The 20,947-nt window shown below is 45.5% G+C and overlaps 1 protein-coding gene across 1 annotated transcript in view; it reads left to right on the top strand.

Annotated features, from left to right (window-relative positions):
- Window positions 1–1,091: 1,091 nt before the first annotated feature.
- The window catches only part of LOC132832435 (vesicle-trafficking protein SEC22b-like), a 57,578-nt gene continuing 37,722 nt past the window's right edge, over window positions 1,092–20,947 (top strand). Inside the window, exon 1 of the mRNA XM_060850419.1 lies at window positions 1,092–1,370. Coding sequence (XP_060706402.1) covers window positions 1,296–1,370 — 75 coding nt within the window. The 5' untranslated portion in view covers window positions 1,092–1,295. The remainder of the gene's footprint in view (window positions 1,371–20,947) is intronic.

Below are 20,947 nucleotides of genomic sequence, written 5' to 3'. Positions count from 1 at the left end.
ATCTGTATCTGTGTCTGTTAGTGTGTGTATGTGTTGCTGTGTATGTGTCTGTGTCTGTGTATCTGTGAGCGTGTGAGTGTGTATCTGTGACTGTGCCTGTGTGTATCTGTGAGTGTATCTGTGAGTGTATCTGTGAGTGTGTGTATTTGTGTGTATCTGTGAGTGTGTCTGTGTGTGTATCTGTGAGTGTGAGTGTATGCATATATCTGTGTCTGTGTGTGTATGTCTGTGTATGTATTTGTGAGTGTGTTTGTGTGTGTGTATCTGTGAGTGTGAGTGTATGTGTATATCTGTGTGTCTGTGTGTGTATATCTGTGCCTGTGTGTGTGTATATCTGTGTGTGAGTGTGTCTGTCAGTGTGTATATCTGTGTGTGTGTGGGGGGGTGTGTGCCTGTGTGTATATCTGTGAGTGTGTGTCTATGTGAGTGTGTGTGTGTCTGTCTGTGTGTATATCTGTGAATGTGTCTGTGTGTATATCTGTGTCTGTGTGTCTGTGTGTGTATATCTGTGTGTGTGTGTCAGTGTGTATATCTGTGAGTGTGTGTGTCTGTCTGTGTGTACATCTGTGAATGTGTCTGTGTGTATATCTGTGTCTGTGTGTGTGTATATCTGTGTGTGTGTCAGTGTGTATATCTGTGAGTGTGTGTGTCTGTCTGTGTGTACATCTGTGAGTGTGTGTCTGTATACCTGTGAGTGTGTGGGTATGTGTATATCTGTGAGTGTGTGTGTGTCTGTCTGTGTGTATATCTGTGAATGTGTCTGTGTGTGTATATGTGTGTCTGTGTGTGTGAGTGTGTCAGTGTGTATATCTGTGTGTGTGGGGTTGTGTGCCTGTGTGTATATTTGTGTGTGTGTGTATATATATCTCTGTGTGTATGTGTGTGTGTCTGTCTGTGTGTATATCTGTGAGTGTGAGTGTGTGTGTGTCTGTCTGTGCGTATATCTATGTGAGTGTGTCTGTGTGTGTGTATATCTGTGAGTGTATGTGTGTGTGTGGGTGTGGGTGGTGAAGGTGCTGACGCGGAGCTGCAGTGTGGAAACAGCCACGTCACTCTCTCCCTCCCTCTCTCTCTCTCCCTCCCTCCCTCTCTCTCTCTCTCCCTCTCCCTCTCCTGGGGCTCTCGGAGTTTACTTCCAGCTGCTGCGGCTCTCTCTCTCCCTCCCTGTGTGTCTCTGTGTGTGTGTGTGTATCTCTAACACACACAGCCAGCCCCCCAGCAGCAGCAGCAGCAGCAGCAGCTCTGTGTGTGTGTCTCTCTCTCTCTCTAACACACACTCAGCCCCCTACAGCAAGATGATCCTGATGACCATGATCGCCCGGGTGGCGGATGGACTACCCCTGGCCGCTTCCATGCAGGAGAACGAGCAGGTAAAGGTGCTGGGGAGGGAGGGGAGACTGGCTGGAGATAGGAGGGCTGCTGCAGGGACCGGGAGTGAGACAGCCTCTGTCTGTGTGTGTGTCCCACACACTCACACTGACCATCCCCAGCTGCTGAGACCCTGAGGGCAGAGCAGCCAGACGGACCGTGATCACACACACACACGGCTGGGTTTGTGTGGAACACAAGGACAGTCAGATTAGTACAGGGCCCTTTCTGTTGTTATAAAGAGGGGTGAGCTCTGTGCATCCATCCCACTATAGACACACACACACACAGGGACACATACAGAGGCACACAGACACACACACATATAGAGACACAGGGACACACACACGTAGAGACACACAGACACACACACACATATATATATAGAGACACACAGACATAGAGAGACACACAGGGACACACACACATATAGAGACACACACACACTTAGAGAGAGACACACACAGTCACAGGGACACACACATATAGAGACACACAGACACATATAGAGACACACACACACAGAGAGACACACACAGTCACAGGGACACACACATAGAGAGACACACACACGGACACACACAGAACACAGACACACACACACACAGACACAGACGCACACAGGGACACACACACACACAGTGACACAGACACACACACACAGACACACACACAGACACACACATACAGAGACACACACAGACACAGACACGCGCACACACACACACACACACAGGGACACACACACTCAGACACACACATACACACAGGGACACACACATACAGAGACACAGACACACGCGCGCGCGCGCGCACATACACACACACAGACACACACACACACACACACACAGGGACACACCCCCACAGAATGTGTCCCACATCTGGTAGGTTGCATGCTAACGGTCCCATACGGCCTGTTGCTGTCCTCCTGGAGCCGGTGTAGTGGAGGGAGGGAGGGAGGGAGGGAGGAGGTGGAGCTGTGAACTTGTTTTGCTAGGATTGTGTCACCCCATACCACCTGGGAACCCGCGGCTGGGTCACACCCTCCCTGTAGTGCCAGCCTGCCCCAGCTCTGTGTTCATTCAGTCAGAGGGCTGAGTGTGTTTGGGATTCACAGAGAGAGAGAGAGAGAGAGTCAGAATGAGAGTGGGGGTGGGGAAGGTGCACAGAGCCCTCCTGTATATCTCAGGGTGAGGTAGATGGGTTCTTGACCAGTAGGGAAATCGATGGAAAAGGGTAGGAATGCTGGTGTTGGATCAGCCACAGACTCCCGTGTGGTGTGGGAACCGGTCGGCCTGTCTAGTCCGTACTGGCCCTCCAAAGGGCATCCCACCCAGACCCGACCCACCCCACACCCCTGTAACCCTGCGTTTCCAGGGCTAACCCACCTCACCGGCACATTCCTGGTCACTAGGCTGTAATCTAGAACGGCCAATCCACCCTGACCCGCAAATCTTTGGACTGTGGGAGGAAACCGGAGCACCCGGAGGAAACCCACACAGACACAGGGAGAATGTGCAAACTCCACACAGTCAGTCGCCTGAGGGTGGAATTGAACCCGGGTCCCTGGTGCTGTGAGGATGGGGATGGGGATTCAACTGTTATTAATATCCCGTGGGCGGCACGGTGGCACAGTGGCTCAGTGGCTAGCACTGCTGCCTCACAGCCACGGGGACCCAGGTTCGATTCCAGCCTCGAGCGACTGTCTGTGTGGAGTTTGCACATTCTCCCTGTGTCTGCGTTGGCTTCCTCCAGGTGCTCCAGTTTCCTCCCACAGTCCAAAGGTGTGTAGGTCAGGGCCATGAGAAATGTGGGGTTAAAGGGATAGGATGGGGAGTGGGGGGAGAATGGTTTGTGTCTGAGTGGGATGCTCTTCGGAGGGTCAGTGTGGACTCAATGGGCCAAACGGCCTGCGTAGGGACTCTATGGCGTTCGTCGGTGTTGCGAAACATTGCGAGGAGTGACCGCCAGCTGATGGAGAGATCGTGGCAGAGGAGAGCAACTGAAATGCAGAGAGTAACTTCACGGTGACAGACTTTGGAGAGGTCATGGACAAAAGACTCTTGGCTGTCCTTCACTCATAAGGCACTGGGAGGACAGGCGACTGAGAAGGCCAGTCGGCCATCTTGGATCTGAGTATAAAGCAGCGGGGTGTGTCTGAATCCGATTTATCGGCGTGACCACTCCTGGACTATTACAGGTTTAGTTTCCACACTGACGGGAAGGTGTGCCAGGAATGCCAAACGCATCCCTTCCTTCGAGGGATCCTCCAACAAGGAATGATGAAATGGCTGAGAAGAGGGAACGGCTAAGGCTAGAACAGCGAAAGCTTTCAAGAAGCAGTTGTGACGTGATCCTCAGGGGTTTGGGCGGCATGGTGGCACAGTGGTGAGCACTGCTGCCTCACAGCGCCAGAAACCTGGGTTCAATTCCCACCTCAGGCAACTGACTGTGTGGAGTTTGCGCGTTCTCCCCGTGTCTGCGTGGGTTTCCTCTGGGTGCTCCGGTTTCCTCCCACAGTCCAAAGATGTGCGGGTCAGGTGAATTGGCCATGCTAAATTGCCCGTAGTGTTAGGGGTAAATGTAGGGGTATGGGTGGGTTGCGCTTCGGCGGGTCGGTGTGGACTTGTTGGGCCAAAGGGCCTGTTTCCACACTGTAAGTAATCTAATCTCATCTAAAAGTTAACGAGATTGTGGGGGAAACAGGGCACTGAGCTAGACAATTGTGTGGGATAGCACAACAGGCTCAAAGGGCTGAATGGCCCACCCCTGCTCTGGTTTTCTCTGACTCGTTTAAACACAGATACTGCCCGGCGTGGGAAGGTTGTTCCCTCTGGCGTGGGGAGGGAAAGTTTAGATTCAGTGCCGGGATGGAAAGGAATTGGTCACTCAGAGGTTGGTGGGTCTCTGGAATCCCGTGCCACTGAGCGTTGTGGACACTCTAGAGTAGAAATGGAACATGGAACAGAAATGCGAGAGAACGAGTGCAGAATTTGAGGCGTGGAGGGGTCTGGGTGTCCGAGTGGCAAAATGTTAGCGTCCAGCCCCAACACGTGATTAGGCGAATTGATACAACACCAGGGGACTTGGGTGTAAAAGGACATCGTGCTACAGTTATAGTGGACATTGGTGAGACCACATCTAGGACACGGTGTGCAATTCAGGCTCCTCATGGTAAGGATGTAAGTTGACCGACACCTGAAATGAGATGGTTTTTGAGGATAGGTGCAACAAGAGCACGTACCACGTTAACACTGTACACGACGTTGGTTCGGCTGCATTTAGAATACTGTGTACAGTTCTGGGCGTCACATTACCAAAAGGATGTGGTCGCTTGGGAGAGGGTGCAGGTTTCCCAGGATGTTGCCTGGTCTGGAAGGTGCTAGCTATGAAGAGAGGTTGAGTAGGTTAGGTTTGTTTTCACGAGAAAAAAGGAGATTGAGGGGAGACCTGATTGAAGTTTATAAAATCATTGAAGGGTATAGACAGGGTGGATAGAGACAAGCTTTTTCCCCAGGGTGAGGGATTCAGTAACGAGAGGTCACGCTTTCAAGGTGAGAGGTGGAAAGGTGATACACGCGGCAAGTACTTCACACAGAGGGTGGTGGGTGTCTGGAACATGTTGCCAGCAGAGGTGGTAAAGGCAGGCACAGTAGATTCATTTAAGATGTGTCTGGACAGAGGCATGAGAAAGTGGAGAGCAGAGGGACACAGATGCTCAGGAATTGACCAACAGGTTTAGACAGAACGTTTGGATCGGCTCAGGCTTGGAGGGCCGAAGGGCCTGATCCTGGGCTGTAAAGTTTCTTCTTTGCTCTTTAAAGAGTGGCACGGTGGCTCAGTGGTTAGCACCGCTGCCTCACAGCAGCGTCAGGGACCCGGGTTCGATCCCAGCCTTGGGCGACTCTCTGTGTGGAGTTTGCATATTTTCCCCGTGTCTGCCTGGGTTTCCTCCGGGTGCTCCGTTTTCCAACCACAATCTAAAGATGTGCAGGTCAGGGTGAATTGACCGTGCTAAATTGCCCGTAGTGTTCATCGATGTACAGGCGAGGGGAATTAGCCATGGGGAATACAGGGATAGGGGGATGGGTGTGGATGGGATGCTGTGCGCTGTGGGACAAACTGCCTCACAGTTTTGATACTGAAAGGAATCTGTGAAAATTCTATGAAGCCGGGGCTTGTATCCGCTGGAGTTGGGAAAAGTGGGGAACAATATGATGAAGGGTATACAGGACTGGACAAAGTGGTTCCAAATGGACAGGTCCAGGAAGAAGGACACTGCGTTAAGCTGAAAGCCACCGTTACAGGGCAGAGATGAAGGGAATTTTATATGGCTGTACCACGTTGAAACTCTTCACCTCACGAGAGGGGAGTGGATGATTCCAAGACAGAAGAAGATACCTGTCAGGCAAGGGAACTGAGGGGTCTAGGGAATAGATAGGAATTCACAAAAACAAAGAGATCAGCAGTGAGCTCATTGAGTGACAAAGCAGAGAGTAAGCATCTGCCTCTACCTCATGTGTCAGAAACACAAGACAGGTCTTTGTCTTCAAAACATCAAGGGACACAGGGCTAGGGGTAGGAGAGGAGTGCAGTATTCCATATATAAACCATCTGAACCCCTCGATTAGATTCCAACCTGTAACTCACTCCCAAGTGTCCGTTATTCTGTACATAAACCATCGGAACCCCTCGATTAGATTCCAGTCTGTAACTCACTCCCAGGTATCCATTATGCTCTATATAAACGAAATGAACACCTCGATTAGAATCCAGTCTGTAACTCACCCCCAGGTATCCATTATTCTCTATTACCTTAGATTACTTACAGTGTGGAAACAGGCCCTTCAGCCCAACAAGTCCACACCGACCCGCCAAAGCGCAACCCACCCATACCCCTACATTTACCCCTTATCGAACACTACGAGCAATTTAGCATGGCCAATTCACCTGACCCGCACATCTTTGGACTGTGGGAGGAAACCGGAGTACCCGGAGGAAACCCACGCAGACACGGGGAGAATGTGCAAACTCCACACAGTCAGTCGCCTGAGTCTGGAATTGAACCTGGGTCTCTGGCGCTGTGAGGCAGCAGTGCTAACCACTGTGGCACCATGCCGCCCACTAACCAAATATCAACCATCTGAACCTCTCGATTAGATTCCAGTCTGTAACTCACTCCCAGGTATCCATTATTCTCTATATAAACCATCTGAACCCCTCGATTAGATTCCAGTCTGTAACTCATTCCCTGGTACCCATTATTCTGTATGTAAACCATCTGAACACCTCGATTAGATTTCAGTCTGTAACACACTCCCAGGTATCTGTTATTCTGTAAATAAACCATCTGAAGCCCTCGATTAGATTCCAGTCTGTACCTCACATGCAGGTATCCATTATTCTGTATATAAACCATCTGAACACCTCGATTAGATTCCAGTCTGTGACTTACACCCAGGTATCCATTATTCTGTATATAAACCATCTGAACCCCTCGATTAGATTCCAGTCTGTAACTCACTCCCAGGTATCCATTATGCTCTATATAAACGAAATGAACACCTCGATTAGAATCCAGTCTGTAACTCACCCCCAGGTATCCATTATTCTCTATTACCTTAGATTACTTACAGTGTGGAAACAGGCCCTTCGGCCCAACAAGTCCACACCGACCCGCCAAAGCGCAACCCACCCATACCCCTACATTTACCCCTTATCGAACACTACGGGCAATTTAGCATGGCCAATTCACCTGACCCGCACATCTTTGGACTGTGGGAGGAAACCGGAGTACCCGGAGGAAACCCACGCAGACACGGGGAGAATGTGCAAACTCCACACAGTCAGTCGCCTGAGTCTGGAATTGAACCTGGGTCTCTGGCGCTGTGAGGCAGCAGTGCTAACCACTGTGGCACCATGCCGCCCACTAACCAAATATCAACCATCTGAACCTCTCGATTAGATTCCAGTCTGTAACTCACTCCCAGGTATCCATTATTCTCTATATAAACCATCTGAACCCCTCGATTAGATTCCAGTCTGTAACTCACTCCCTGGTACCCATTATTCTGTATGTAAACCATCTGAACACCTCGATTAGATTTCAGTCTGTAACACACTCCCAGGTATCTGTTATTCTGTAAATAAACCATCTGAAGCCCTCGATTAGATTCCAGTCTGTACCTCACATGCAGGTATCCATTATTCTGTATATAAACCATCTGAACACCTCGATTAGATTCCAGTCTGTGACTTACACCCAGGTATCCATTATTCTGTATATAAACCATCTGAACCCCTCGATTAGATTCCAGTCTGTAACTCACTCCCAGGTATCCATTATGCTCTATATAAACGAAATGAACACCTCGATTAGAATCCAGTCTGTAACTCACCCCCAGGTATCCATTATTCTCTATTACCTTAGATTACTTACAGTGTGGAAACAGGCCCTTCGGCCCAACAAGTCCACACCGACCCGCCAAAGCGCAACCCACCCATACCCCTACATTTACCCCTTATCGAACACTACGGGCAATTTAGCATGGCCAATTCACCTGACCCGCACATCTTTGGACTGTGGGAGGAAACCGGAGTACCCGGAGGAAACCCACGCAGACACGGGGAGAATGTGCAAACTCCACACAGTCAGTCGCCTGAGTCTGGAATTGAACCTGGGTCTCTGGCGCTGTGAGGCAGCAGTGCTAACCACTGTGGCACCATGCCGCCCACTAACCAAATATCAACCATCTGAACCCCTCGATTAGATTCCAGTCTGTAACTCACTCCCTGGTACCCATTATTCTGTATGTAAACCATCTGAACACCTCGATTAGATTTCAGTCTGTAACACACTCCCAGGTATCTGTTATTCTGTAAATAAACCATCTGAAGCCCTCGATTAGATTCCAGTCTGTACCTCACATGCAGGTATCCATTATTCTGTAGATAAACCATCTGAATCCCCCGATTAGATTCCAATCTGTAACTCACTCCCAGGTATCCATTATTCTGTATATAAACCATCTGAACCCCTCGACTAGATTCCAGTCTGTAACACACTCCCAGGTATCCATTATTCTCTATATAAACCATCTGAACCCCTCGATTAGATTCCAGTCTGTAACTCACTCATAGGTATCCATTATTCTGTATAAAAACCATCTGAACCCCTCGATTAGATTCCAGTCTGCAACTCACCCCCAGGTATCCATTATTCTCTATATAAACGAACTGAACACCACGATTAGATTCCAGTCTGATACACACTCCCAGGTATCCATTACTCTGTATATAGACCATCTGAACCTCTCGATAATATGCCAGACTGTAACCCAATCCCAGGTATCCACTAACCATATATCAACCATCTGAACCCCTCGATTAGATTCCAGTCTGTAACTCACCCCCAGGTATCCATTATTCTGAATATAAACCATCTGAACCCCTCGATTAAATTACAGTCTGTAACTCCCCCCACCAGGTATCCATTATTCTCTATATAAACCATCTGAACCCCTCGATTAGATTCCAGTCTGTAACTCACACATAGGTATCCATTATTCTGTATATAAACCAACTGTGCCCCTCGATTTGATTCCAGTCTCTAACTCATCCCCAGGTATCCATTATTCTCTTTATAAACCATCTGAACCCCTCGATTATATTCCCGTCTGTAACTCACCCCCAGGTATCCATTATTCTCTATATAAACCATCTGAACCCCTCGATTAGATTCCAGTCTGTAACTCACTCATAGGTATTCATTATTCTGTATATAAACCAACTGAGCCCCTCGATTTGATTCCAGCCTCTAACTCACCCCCAGGTATCCATTATTCTGTATATAAGCCATCTGAACCCCTCGATTAAATTACAGTCTGTAACTCACCCCCAGGTATCCATTATTCTCTATATAAACCATCTGAACCCCGCGATTAGATTCCAATCTGTAACTCACTCCCAGGTATTCATTATTCTGTATATAAACCATCTGAACCCCTCGATTAGAATCCAGTCTGTAACTCACTCCCAGGTATCAATTATGCTCTATATACACGAACTGAACACCTCGATTAGATTCCGGTCTGTAACACACTCCCTGCTATCCATTATTCTGTATACAAACCAACTGAACCCCTCGATAAGATTCCAGTCTGTAACTCACTCCCAGGTATCCATTATTCTGTATATAAACCATCTGAACCCCTCGATTAGATTCCAGTCTGTAACTCACTCCCAGGTATCCATTATTCTGTATATAAACCATCTGAACCCCTCGATTAGATTCCAGTCTGTAACTCACTCCCAGGTATCCATTATTCTGTATACAAATCATCTGAAGCCCTCGATTAGATTCCAGTCTGTAACTCACTCCCAAGTGTCCGTTATTCTGTAGATAAACCATCTGAACCCCTCGATTAGATTCCAGTCTGTAACTCACTCATAGGTATCCATTATTCTGTATATAAACCATCTGAACCCCTCGATTAGATTCCAGTCTGCAACTCACCTCCAGGTATCCATTATTCTCTATATAAACGAACTGAACACCTCGATTAGATTCCAGTCTGATACACACTCCCAGGTATCCTTTATTCTCTTTATAAACCATCTGAACCCCTCGATTATATTCCAGTCTGTAACTCACCCCCAGGTATCGATTATTCTCTATATAAACCATCTGAACCCCGCGATTAGATTCCAATCTGTAACTCACTCCCAGGTATCCATTATTCTGTATATAATCCATCTGAACCCCTCGATTAGATTCCATTCTATAACACACTCCCAGGTATCCATTATTCTCTATATAAACCATCTGAACCCCGCGATTAGATTACAATCTGTAACTCACTCCCAGGTATCCATTATTCTGTATATAAACCATCTGAACCCCTCGATTAGAATCCAGTCTGTAACTCACTCCCAGGTATCCATTATGCTTGATATAAACGAACTGAACACCTCGATTAGATTCCGGTCTGTAACACACTCCCTGGTATCCATTATTCTGTATTTCAACCATCTGAACCCCTCGATTAGATTCCAGTCTGTAACTCACCCCCAGGTATCCATTATTCTGTATATAAACCATCTGAACCCCTCGATTAGATTCCACTCTGTAACTCACACATAGGTATCCATTATTCTGTATATAAACCAACTGTGCCCCTGATTTGATTCCAGTCTCTAACTCATCCCCAGGTATCCATTAGTCTCTTTATAAACCATCTGAACCCCTCGATTATATTCCAGTCTGTAACTCACCCCCAGGTATCCATTATTCTCTATATAAACCATCTGAACCCCTCGATTAGATTCCAGTCTGTAACTCACTCATAGGTATCCATTATTCTGTATATAAACCATCTGAACCCCTCGATTAGATTCCAGTCTGTAACTCACTCCCAGGTATCCATTATTCTGTATATAAACCATCTGAACCCCTCGATTAGATTCCAGTCTGTAACTCACCCCCAGGTATCCATTATTCTGTATACAAACCAACTGAGCCCCTCGATTTGATTCCAGTCTCTAACTCACCCCCAGGTATCCATTATTCTCTATATAAACCATCTGAACCCCGCGATTAGATTCCAATCTGTAACTCACTCCCAGGTATCCATTATTCTGTATATAAACCATCTGAACCCCTCGATTAGATTCCATTCTGTAACACACTCCCAGGTATCCATTATTCTCTATATAAACCATCTGAACCCCTCGATTAGATTCCATTCTGTAACACACTCCCAGGTATCCATTATTCTCTATATAAACCATCTGAACCCCTCGATTAGAATCCAGTCTGTAACTCACTCCCAGGTATCCATTATGCTCTATATAAACGAACTGAACCCCTCGATTAGATTCCAGTCTGTAACTCACTCCCAGGTATCCATTATTCTGTATATAAACCATCTGAACCCCTCGATTGGAATCCAGTCTGTAACTCACTCCCAGGTATCCATTATTCTGTATATAAACCATCTGAAACCCTCGATTAGATTCCAGTCTGTAACTCACTCCCAGGTATCCATTATTCTCTATTAGATTAGATTACTTAGAGTGTGGAAACAGGCCCTTCGGCCCAACAAGTCCACACCGACCCGCCGAAGCGCAACCCACCCATACCCCTACATATACCCCATATCTAACACTACGGGCAATTTAGCATGGCCAATTCAACTGACCAGCACATCTTTGGACTGTGGGAGGAAACCGGAGTACCCAGACGAAACCCACGCAGACACGGGGAGAATGTGCAAACTCCACACAGTCAGTCGCCTTAGTCGGGAATTGAACCTGGGTCTCTGGCGCTGTGTGCCACCATGCCGCTAACTAGCCAGATATCAACCATCTGAACCCCTCGATTAGATTCCAGTCTATAACTCACTCCCAGGTATCCATTATACTATATATAAACTATCTGAACCCCTCGATTAAATTACAGTCTGTAACTCACCCCCAGGTATCCATTATTCTCCATATAAACCAACTGAACCCCTCGATACGATTCCAGTCTGTAACTCACTCCCAGGTATCCATTATTCTGTATATAATCCATCTGAACCCCTCGATTAGATTCCATTCTATAACACACTCCCAGGTATCCATTATTCTCTATATAAACCATCTGAACCCCGCGATTAGATTCCAGTCTGTAACACACTCCCAGGTATCCATTATTCTGTATCTAAACCATCTGAACCCCTCGATTAGATTCCAGTCTGTAACTCACTCCAGGTATCCATTATTCTGTACATAAACCATCTGAACCCCTCGATTAGATTCCAGTCTGTAACACACTCCCAGGTATCCATTATTCTGTATATAAACCATCTGAACCCCTCGATTAGAATCCAGTCTGTAACTCTTTCCCAGGTATCCAATATGCTCTATATATACGAATTGAACACCTCGATTAGATTCCAGCCTGTAATACACTCTCCCAGGTATCCATTATTCTGTATATAAACGACCTGAACACCTCGATTAGATTCCGGTCTGTAACACACCCCCAGGTATCCATTTTTCTATATATAAGCCATCTGAACCCCTCGATTAGATTCCAGTCTGTAACTCACCCCCAGGTATCGATTATTCTCTATATAAACGAACTGAACACCTCGATTAGATTCCGGTCTGTAACACACTCCCAGGTATCCATTATTCTGTATATAAACCATCTGAACCCCTCAATTAGATTCCAGTCTGTAACCCACTCCCAGTTATCCATTATTCTGTATATGAACCATCTGAACCCCTCGATTAGATTCCAGTCTGTAACTCACTCATAGGTATCCATTATTCTGTATATAAACCGTCTGAACCCCTTGATTAGATTCCAGTCTGTATCTCATCCCCAGGTATACACTCTTCTGTGTATAAACCATCTGAACCCCTCGATTAGAATCCATTCTGTAACTCACTCCCAGGTATCCATTATTCTGTATATAAACCATCTGAACCCCTCGATTAGCTTCCAGTCTGGAACTCACTCCCTGGTATCCATTATTCAGTATATAAACCATCTGATCCCCTCGATTAAATTCCAGTCTGTAACTCACTCCCAGGTATCCATTATTCTGTATATAAACCATCAGAACCTCTCGATTTGATTCCAGTCTGTAACTCACCCCCAGGTATCCATTATTCTGTATATAAACCATCTGAACCCCTCGATTAGATTCCAGTCTGTAACTCACTCCCAGGTATCCATTATTCTGTATCTAAATCATCTGAATCCCTCGATTAGATTCCAGTCTGTAACTCACTCCCAGGTATCCATTATTCTATATATAAACCATCTGAACCCCTCGATTAGACTCCAGTCTGTAACTCACCCCCAGGTATCCATTATTCTCCATATAAACCAACTGAACCCCTCGATACGATTCCAGTCTGTAACTCACTCCCAGGTATCCATTATTCTCTATATAATCCATCTGAACCCCTCGATTAGATTCCATTCTATAACACACTCCCAGGTATCCATTATTCTCTATATAAACCATCTGAACCCCGCGATTAGATTACAATCTGTAACTCACTCCCAGGTATCCATTATTCTGTATATAAACCATCTGAACCCCTCGATTAGATTCCAGTCTGTAACACACTCCCAGGTATCCATTATTCTATATATAAACCATCTGAACTCCTTGATTAGATTCCAGGCTGTAACTCACACCCAGGTATCCGTTATTCTGTATATAAACCATCTGAACCCCTCGATTAGATTCCATTCTGTAACTCACACCCAGGTATCCGTTATTCTGTATATAAACCATCTGAACCCCTCGATTAGATTCCAGTCTGTAACTCACTCCCAGGTATCCATTATTCTGTATATAAACTATCTGAACCCCTCGATTAAATGACAGTCTGTAACTCACCCCCAGGTATCCATTATTCTCTATATAAACCATCTGAACCCCTCGATTAGATTCCAGTCTGTAACTCACTCATAGGTATCCATTATTCTGTATATAAACCTTCTGAAACCCTCGATTATATTCCAGTCTGTAACTCACCCCCAGGTATCGATTATTCTCTATGTAAACGAACTGAACACCTCGATTAGATTCTGGTCTGTAACTCACTCCCAGGTATCCATTATTCTGTACATAAACCATCTGAACCCCTCGATTAGATTCCAGTCTGTAACACACTCCCAGGTATCCATTCTTCTCTACTAGATTAGATTAGACTTACAGTGTGGAAACAGGCCCTTCGGCCCAGCAAGTCCACACCGACCCGCCGAAGCGCAACCCACCCATACCCCTACATTTACCCCTTACCTAACACTACGGGCAATTTAGCATGGCCAATTCAACTGACCTGCACAACTTTGGACTGTGGGAGGAAACCGGAGTACCCAGACGAAACCCACGCAGACACGGGGAGAACGTGCAAACTCCACACAGTCAGTCGCCTGAGATGGGAATTGAACCTGGGTCTCTGGCGCTGTTTGCCACCATGCCACTAACTAGCCAGATATCAACCATCTGAACCCCTCGATTAGATTCCAGTCTGTAACTCACTCCCAGGTATCCATTATTCTGTATATAAACCATCTGAACCCCTCGATTAGATTCCAGTCTGTAACTCACTCCCAGGTATCCATTATTCTGTATATAAACCATCTGAACCTCACGATTAGGTTCCAGTCTCTAATTCACTCCCTGCTACCCATTATTCTGTACATAAACCATCTGAACCCCTCGATTAGATTCCAGTCTGTAACACGCTCCCAGGTAACCATTATTCTGTATATAAACCATCTGAACCCCTCGATTAGATTCCAGTCTGTAACTCACTCCCAAGTGTCCGTTATTCTGTATATAAACCATCTGAATCCGCCGATTAGATTCCAATCTGTAACGCACTCCAGGTATCCATTATTCTGTATATAAACCTTCTAAACCCCTCGATTAGAATCCAGTCTGTAACTCACTCCCAGGTATCCATTATTCTGTATATAAACCATCTGAACCTCACGATTAGGTTCCAGTCTCTAATTCACTCCCTGCTACCCATTATTCTGTACATAAACCATCTGAACCCCTCGATTAGATTCCAGTCTGTAACACGCTCCCAGGTAACCATTATTCTGTATATAAACCATCTGAACCCCTCGATTAGATTCCAGTCTGTAACTCACTCCCAAGTGTCCGTTATTCTGTATATAAACCATCTGAATCCCCCGATTAGATTCCAATCTGTAACGCACTCCAGGTATCCATTATTCTGTATATAAACCTTCTAAACCCCTCGATTAGAATCCAGTCTGTAACTCACCCCCAGGTATCCATTATTCTCTATTACCTTAGATTACTTACAGTGTGGAAACAGGCCCTTCGGCCCAACAAGTCCACACCGACCCGCCGAAGCGCAACCCACCCATACCCCTACATTTACCCCTTATCGAACACTACGGGCAATTTAGCATGGTCCATTCACCTGACCCGCACATCTTTGTGACTGTGGGAGGAAACCGGAGTACCCGGAGGAAACCCATGCAGACACGGGGAGAACGTGCAAACTCCACAAAATCAGTCGCCTGAGGTAGGAATTGAACCTGGGTCTCTGGCGCTGTGTGCCACCATGCCCCCCCCTAACCATATATCAACCATCTGAACCCCTCGATTAGATTCCAGTCTGTAACACACTCCCAGGTATCCATTATTCTCTATATAAACCATCTGAACCCCTCGATTAGATTCCAGTCTGTAACTCACTCATAGGTATCCATTATTCTGTATATAAACCAACTGAGCCCCTCGATTTGATTCCAGTCTCTAACACATCCCCAGGTATCCATTATTCTCTTTATAAACCATCACACCCAGGTATGCGTTATTCTGTATATAAACCATCTGAACCCCTCGATTAGATTCCAGTCTGTAACTCACTCCCAGGTATCCATTATGCTCTATATAAACGAATTGAACACCTCGATTAGATTCCAGTCTGTAACTCACTCCCAGGTATCTATTATTCTGTATATAAACCATCTGAAACCCTCGATTAGATTCCAGTCTGTAACTCACTCCCAGGTATCCATTATTCTGTATATAAACCATCTGAACCCCTCGATTGGAATCCAGTCTGTAACTCACTCCCAGGTATCCATTATTCTGTATATAAACCATCTGAACCCCTCGATTAGATTCCAGTCTGTAACTCACTCCCAGGTATCCATTATTCTGTATATAAACCATCTGAACCCCTCGATTAGATTCCAGTCTGTAACTCACTCCCAGGTATCCATTATTCTGTATATAAACCATCTGAACCTCACGATTAGGTTCCAGTCTCTAATTCACTCCCTGCTACCCATTATTCTGTACATAAACCATCTGAACCCCTCGATTAGATTCCAGTCTGTAACACGCTCCCAGGTAACCATTATTCTGTATATAAACCATCTGAACCCCTCGATTAGATTCCAGTCTGTAACTCACTCCCAAGTGTCCGTTATTCTGTATATAAACCATCTGAATCCGCCGATTAGATTCCAATCTGTAACGCACTCCAGGTATCCATTATTCTGTATATAAACCTTCTAAACCCCTCGATTAGAATCCAGTCTGTAACTCACTCCCAGGTATCCATTATTCTGTATATAAACCATCTGAACCTCACGATTAGGTTCCAGTCTCTAATTCACTCCCTGCTACCCATTATTCTGTACATAAACCATCTGAACCCCTCGATTAGATTCCAGTCTGTAACACGCTCCCAGGTAACCATTATTCTGTATATAAACCATCTGAACCCTCGATTAGATTCCAGTCTGTAACTCACTCCCAAGTGTCCGTTATTCTGTATATAAACCATCTGAATCCCCCGATTAGATTCCAATCTGTAACGCACTCCAGGTATCCATTATTCTGTATATAAACCTTCTAAACCCCTCGATTAGAATCCAGTCTGTAACTCACCCCCAGGTATCCATTATTCTCTATTACCTTAGATTACTTACAGTGTGGAAACAGGCCCTTCGGCCCAACAAGTCCACACCGACCCGCCGAAGCGCAACCCACCCATACCCCTACATTTACCCCTTATCGAACACTACGGGCAATTTAGCATGGTCCATTCACCTGACCCGCACATCTTTGTGACTGTGGGAGGAAACCGGAGTACCCGGAGGAAACCCATGCAGACACGGGGAGAACGTGCAAACTCCACAAAATCAGTCGCCTGAGGTAGGAATTGAACCTGGGTCTCTGGCGCTGTGTGCCACCATGCCCCCCACTAACCATATATCAACCATCTGAACCCCTCGATTAGATTCCAGTCTGTAACACACTCCCAGGTATCCATTATTCTCTATATAAACCATCTGAACCCCTCGATTAGATTCCAGTCTGTAACTCACTCATAGGTATCCATTATTCTGTATATAAACCAACTGAGCCCCTCGATTTGATTCCAGTCTCTAACACATCCCCAGGTATCCATTATTCTCTTTATAAACCATCACACCCAGGTATGCGTTATTCTGTATATAAACCATCTGAACCCCTCGATTAGATTCCAGTCTGTAACTCACTCCCAGGTATCCATTATGCTCTATATAAACGAATTGAACACCTCGATTAGATTCCAGTCTGTAACTCACTCCCAGGTATCTATTATTCTGTATATAAACCATCTGAAACCCTCGATTAGATTCCAGTCTGTAACTCACTCCCAGGTATCCATTATTCTGTATATAAACCATCTGAACCCCTCGATTGGAATCCAGTCTGTAACTCACTCCCAGGTATCCATTATTCTGTATATAAACCATCTGAACCCCTCGATTAGATTCCAGTCTGTAACTCACTCCCAGGTATCCATTATTCTGTATATAAACCATCTGAACCTCTCGATTAGATTCCAGTCTGTAACTCACTCCCAGGTATCCATTATTCTCTATTAGATTAGATTACTTACAGCGTGGAAACAGGCCCTACGGCCCAACAAGTCCACACCGACCCGCCGAAGCGCAACCCACCCATACCCCTACATTTACCCCATATGTAGCACTACGGGCAATTTAGCATGGCCAATTCAACTGACCTGCACATCTTTGGACTGTGGGAGGAAACCGGAGTACCCAGACGAAACCCACGCAGACACGGGGAGAATGTGCATACTCCACAAAGTCAGTCGCCTGAGTCGGGAATTGAACCTTGGTCTCTGGCGCTATGTGCCACCATGCCGCTAACTAGCCAGATATCAACCATCTGAACCCCTCGATTAGATTCCAGTCTGTAACTCACACCCAGGTATCCATTATTCTGTTTCTAAACCATCTGAACCCCTCGATTAGATTCCAGTCTGTAACTCACTCCCAGGTATCCATTATTCTGTACATAAACCATCTGAACCCCTCGATTAGATTCCAGTCTGTAACACACTCCCAGGTATCCATTATTCTGTATATAAACCATCTGAACCCCTCGATTAGAATCCAGTCTGTAACTCTTTCCCAGGTATCCAATATGCTCTATATATACGAATTGAACACCTCGATTAGATTCCAGTCTGTAACTCACTCCCAGGTATCCATTATTCTATATATAAACCATCTGAACCCCTCGATTAAATTACAGTCTGTAACTCACTCCCAGGTATCCATTATTATCTATATAAACCATCTGAACCCCTCGATTAGATTCCAGTCTGTAACTCACTCATAGGTATCCATTATTCTGTATATAAACCAACTGAGTCCCTCGATTTGATTCCAGTCTGTAACTCATCCCCAGGTATCCATTATTCTCTTTATAAACCATCTGAACCCTTCGATTAGATTCCAGTCTGTAACTCACCCCCACGTATCCATTATTCTGTATATAAACGACCTGAACACCTCGATTAGATTCCAGCCTGTAACACACCCCCAGGTATCCATTATTCTATATATAAGCCATCTGAACCCCTCGATTAGATTCCAGTCTGTAACTCACCCCCAGGTATCGATTATTCTCTATATAAACGAACTGAACACCTCGATTAGATTCCGGTCTGTAACACACTCCCAGGTATCCATTATTCTGTATATAAACCATCTGAACCCCTCAATTAGATTCCAGTCTGTAACCCACTCCCAGTTATCCATTATTCTGTATATGAACCATCTGAACCCCTCGATTAGATTCCAGTCTGTAACTCACTCATAGGTATCCATTATTCTGTATATAAACCGTCTGAACCCCTTGATTAGATTCCAGTCTGTATCTCATCCCCAGGTATACACTCTTCTGTATATAAACCATCTGAACACCTCGATTAGATTCCATTCTGTAACTCACTCCCAGGTATCCATTATTCTGTATATAAACCATCTGAACCCCTCGATTAGCTTCCAGTCTGGAACTCACTCCCTGGTATCCATTATTCAGTATATAAACCATCTGATCCCCTCGATTAAATTCCAGTCTGTAACTCTCTCCCAGGTATCCATTATTCTGTATATAAACCATCAGAACCTCTCGATTTGATTCCAGTCTGTCACTCACCCGCAGGTATCCATTATTCTGTATCTAAATCATCTGAACCCCTTGATTAGATTCCATTTTGTAACTCACTCCCAGGTATCCATTATTCTGTATATAAACCATCAGAACCTCTCGATTTGATTCCAGTCTGTAACTCACCCCCAGGTATCCATTATTCTGTATCTAAACCATCTGAACCCCTCGATTAGATTCCAGTCTGTAACTCACTCATAGGTATCCATTATTCTGTACATAAACCAACTGAGCCCCTCGATTTGATTCCAGTCTCTAACACATCCCCAGGTATCCATTATTCTCTTTATAAACCATCACACCCAGGTATGCGTTATTCTGTATATAAACCATCTGAACCCCTCGATTAGATTCCAGTCTGTAACTCACTCCCAGGTATCCATTATTCTGTATATAAACCATCTGAACCCCTCGATTAGATTCCAGTCTGTAACTCACTCCCAGGTATCCATTATTCTCTATTAGATTAGATTACTTACAGCGTGGAAACAGGCCCTACGGCCCAACAAGTCCACACCGACCCGCCGAAGCGCAACCCACCCATACCCCTACATTTACCCCATATGTAGCACTACGGGCAATTTAGCATGGCCAATTCAACTGACCTGCACATCTTTGGACTGTGGGAGGAAACCGGAGTACCCAGACGAAACCCACGCAGACACGGGGAGAATGTGCATACTCCACAAAGTCAGTCGCCTGAGTCGGGAATTGAACCTTGGTCTCTGGCGCTATGTGCCACCATGCCGCTAACTAGCCAGATATCAACCATCTGAACCCCTCGATTAGATTCCAGTCTGTAACTCACACCCAGGTATCCATTATTCTGTATCTAAACCATCTGAACCCCTCGATTAGATTCCAGTCTGTAACTCACTCCCAGGTATCCATTATTCTGTACATAAACCATCTGAACCCCTCGATTAGATTCCAGTCTGTAACACACTCCCAGGTATCCATTATTCTGTATATAAACCATCTGAACCCCTCGATTAGAATCCAGTCTGTAACTCTTTCCCAGGTATCCAATATGCTCTATATATACGAATTGAACACCTCGATTAGATTCCAGTCTGTAACTCACTCCCAGGTATCCATTATTCTATATATAAACCATCTGAACCCCTCGATTAAATTACAGTCTGTAACTCACTCCCAGGTATCCATTATTCTCTATATAAACCATCTGAACCCCTCGATTAGATTCCAGTCTGTAACTCACTCATAGGTATCCATTATTCTGTATATAAACCAACTGAGTCCCTCGATTTGATTCCAGTCTGTAACTCATCCCCAGGTATCCATTATTCTCTTTATAAACCATCTGAACCCTTCGATTAGATTCCAGTCTGTAACTCACCCCCACGTATCCATTATTCTCTATATAAACGAACTGAACACCTCGATTAGATTCCAGCCTGTAATACACTCTCCCAGGTATCCATTATTCTGTATATAAACGACCTGAACACCTCGATTAGATTCCGGTCTGTAACACACCCCCAGGTATCCATTATTCTATATATAAGCCATCTGAA

Source organism: Hemiscyllium ocellatum, chromosome 35, assembly GCF_020745735.1.
Source record: "Hemiscyllium ocellatum isolate sHemOce1 chromosome 35, sHemOce1.pat.X.cur, whole genome shotgun sequence".
NCBI lineage: Eukaryota > Metazoa > Chordata > Chondrichthyes > Orectolobiformes > Hemiscylliidae > Hemiscyllium > Hemiscyllium ocellatum.
The sequence above is the reverse complement of the archived record's forward strand: the minus strand, read 5'-3'. Positions and strand labels throughout refer to the sequence as shown.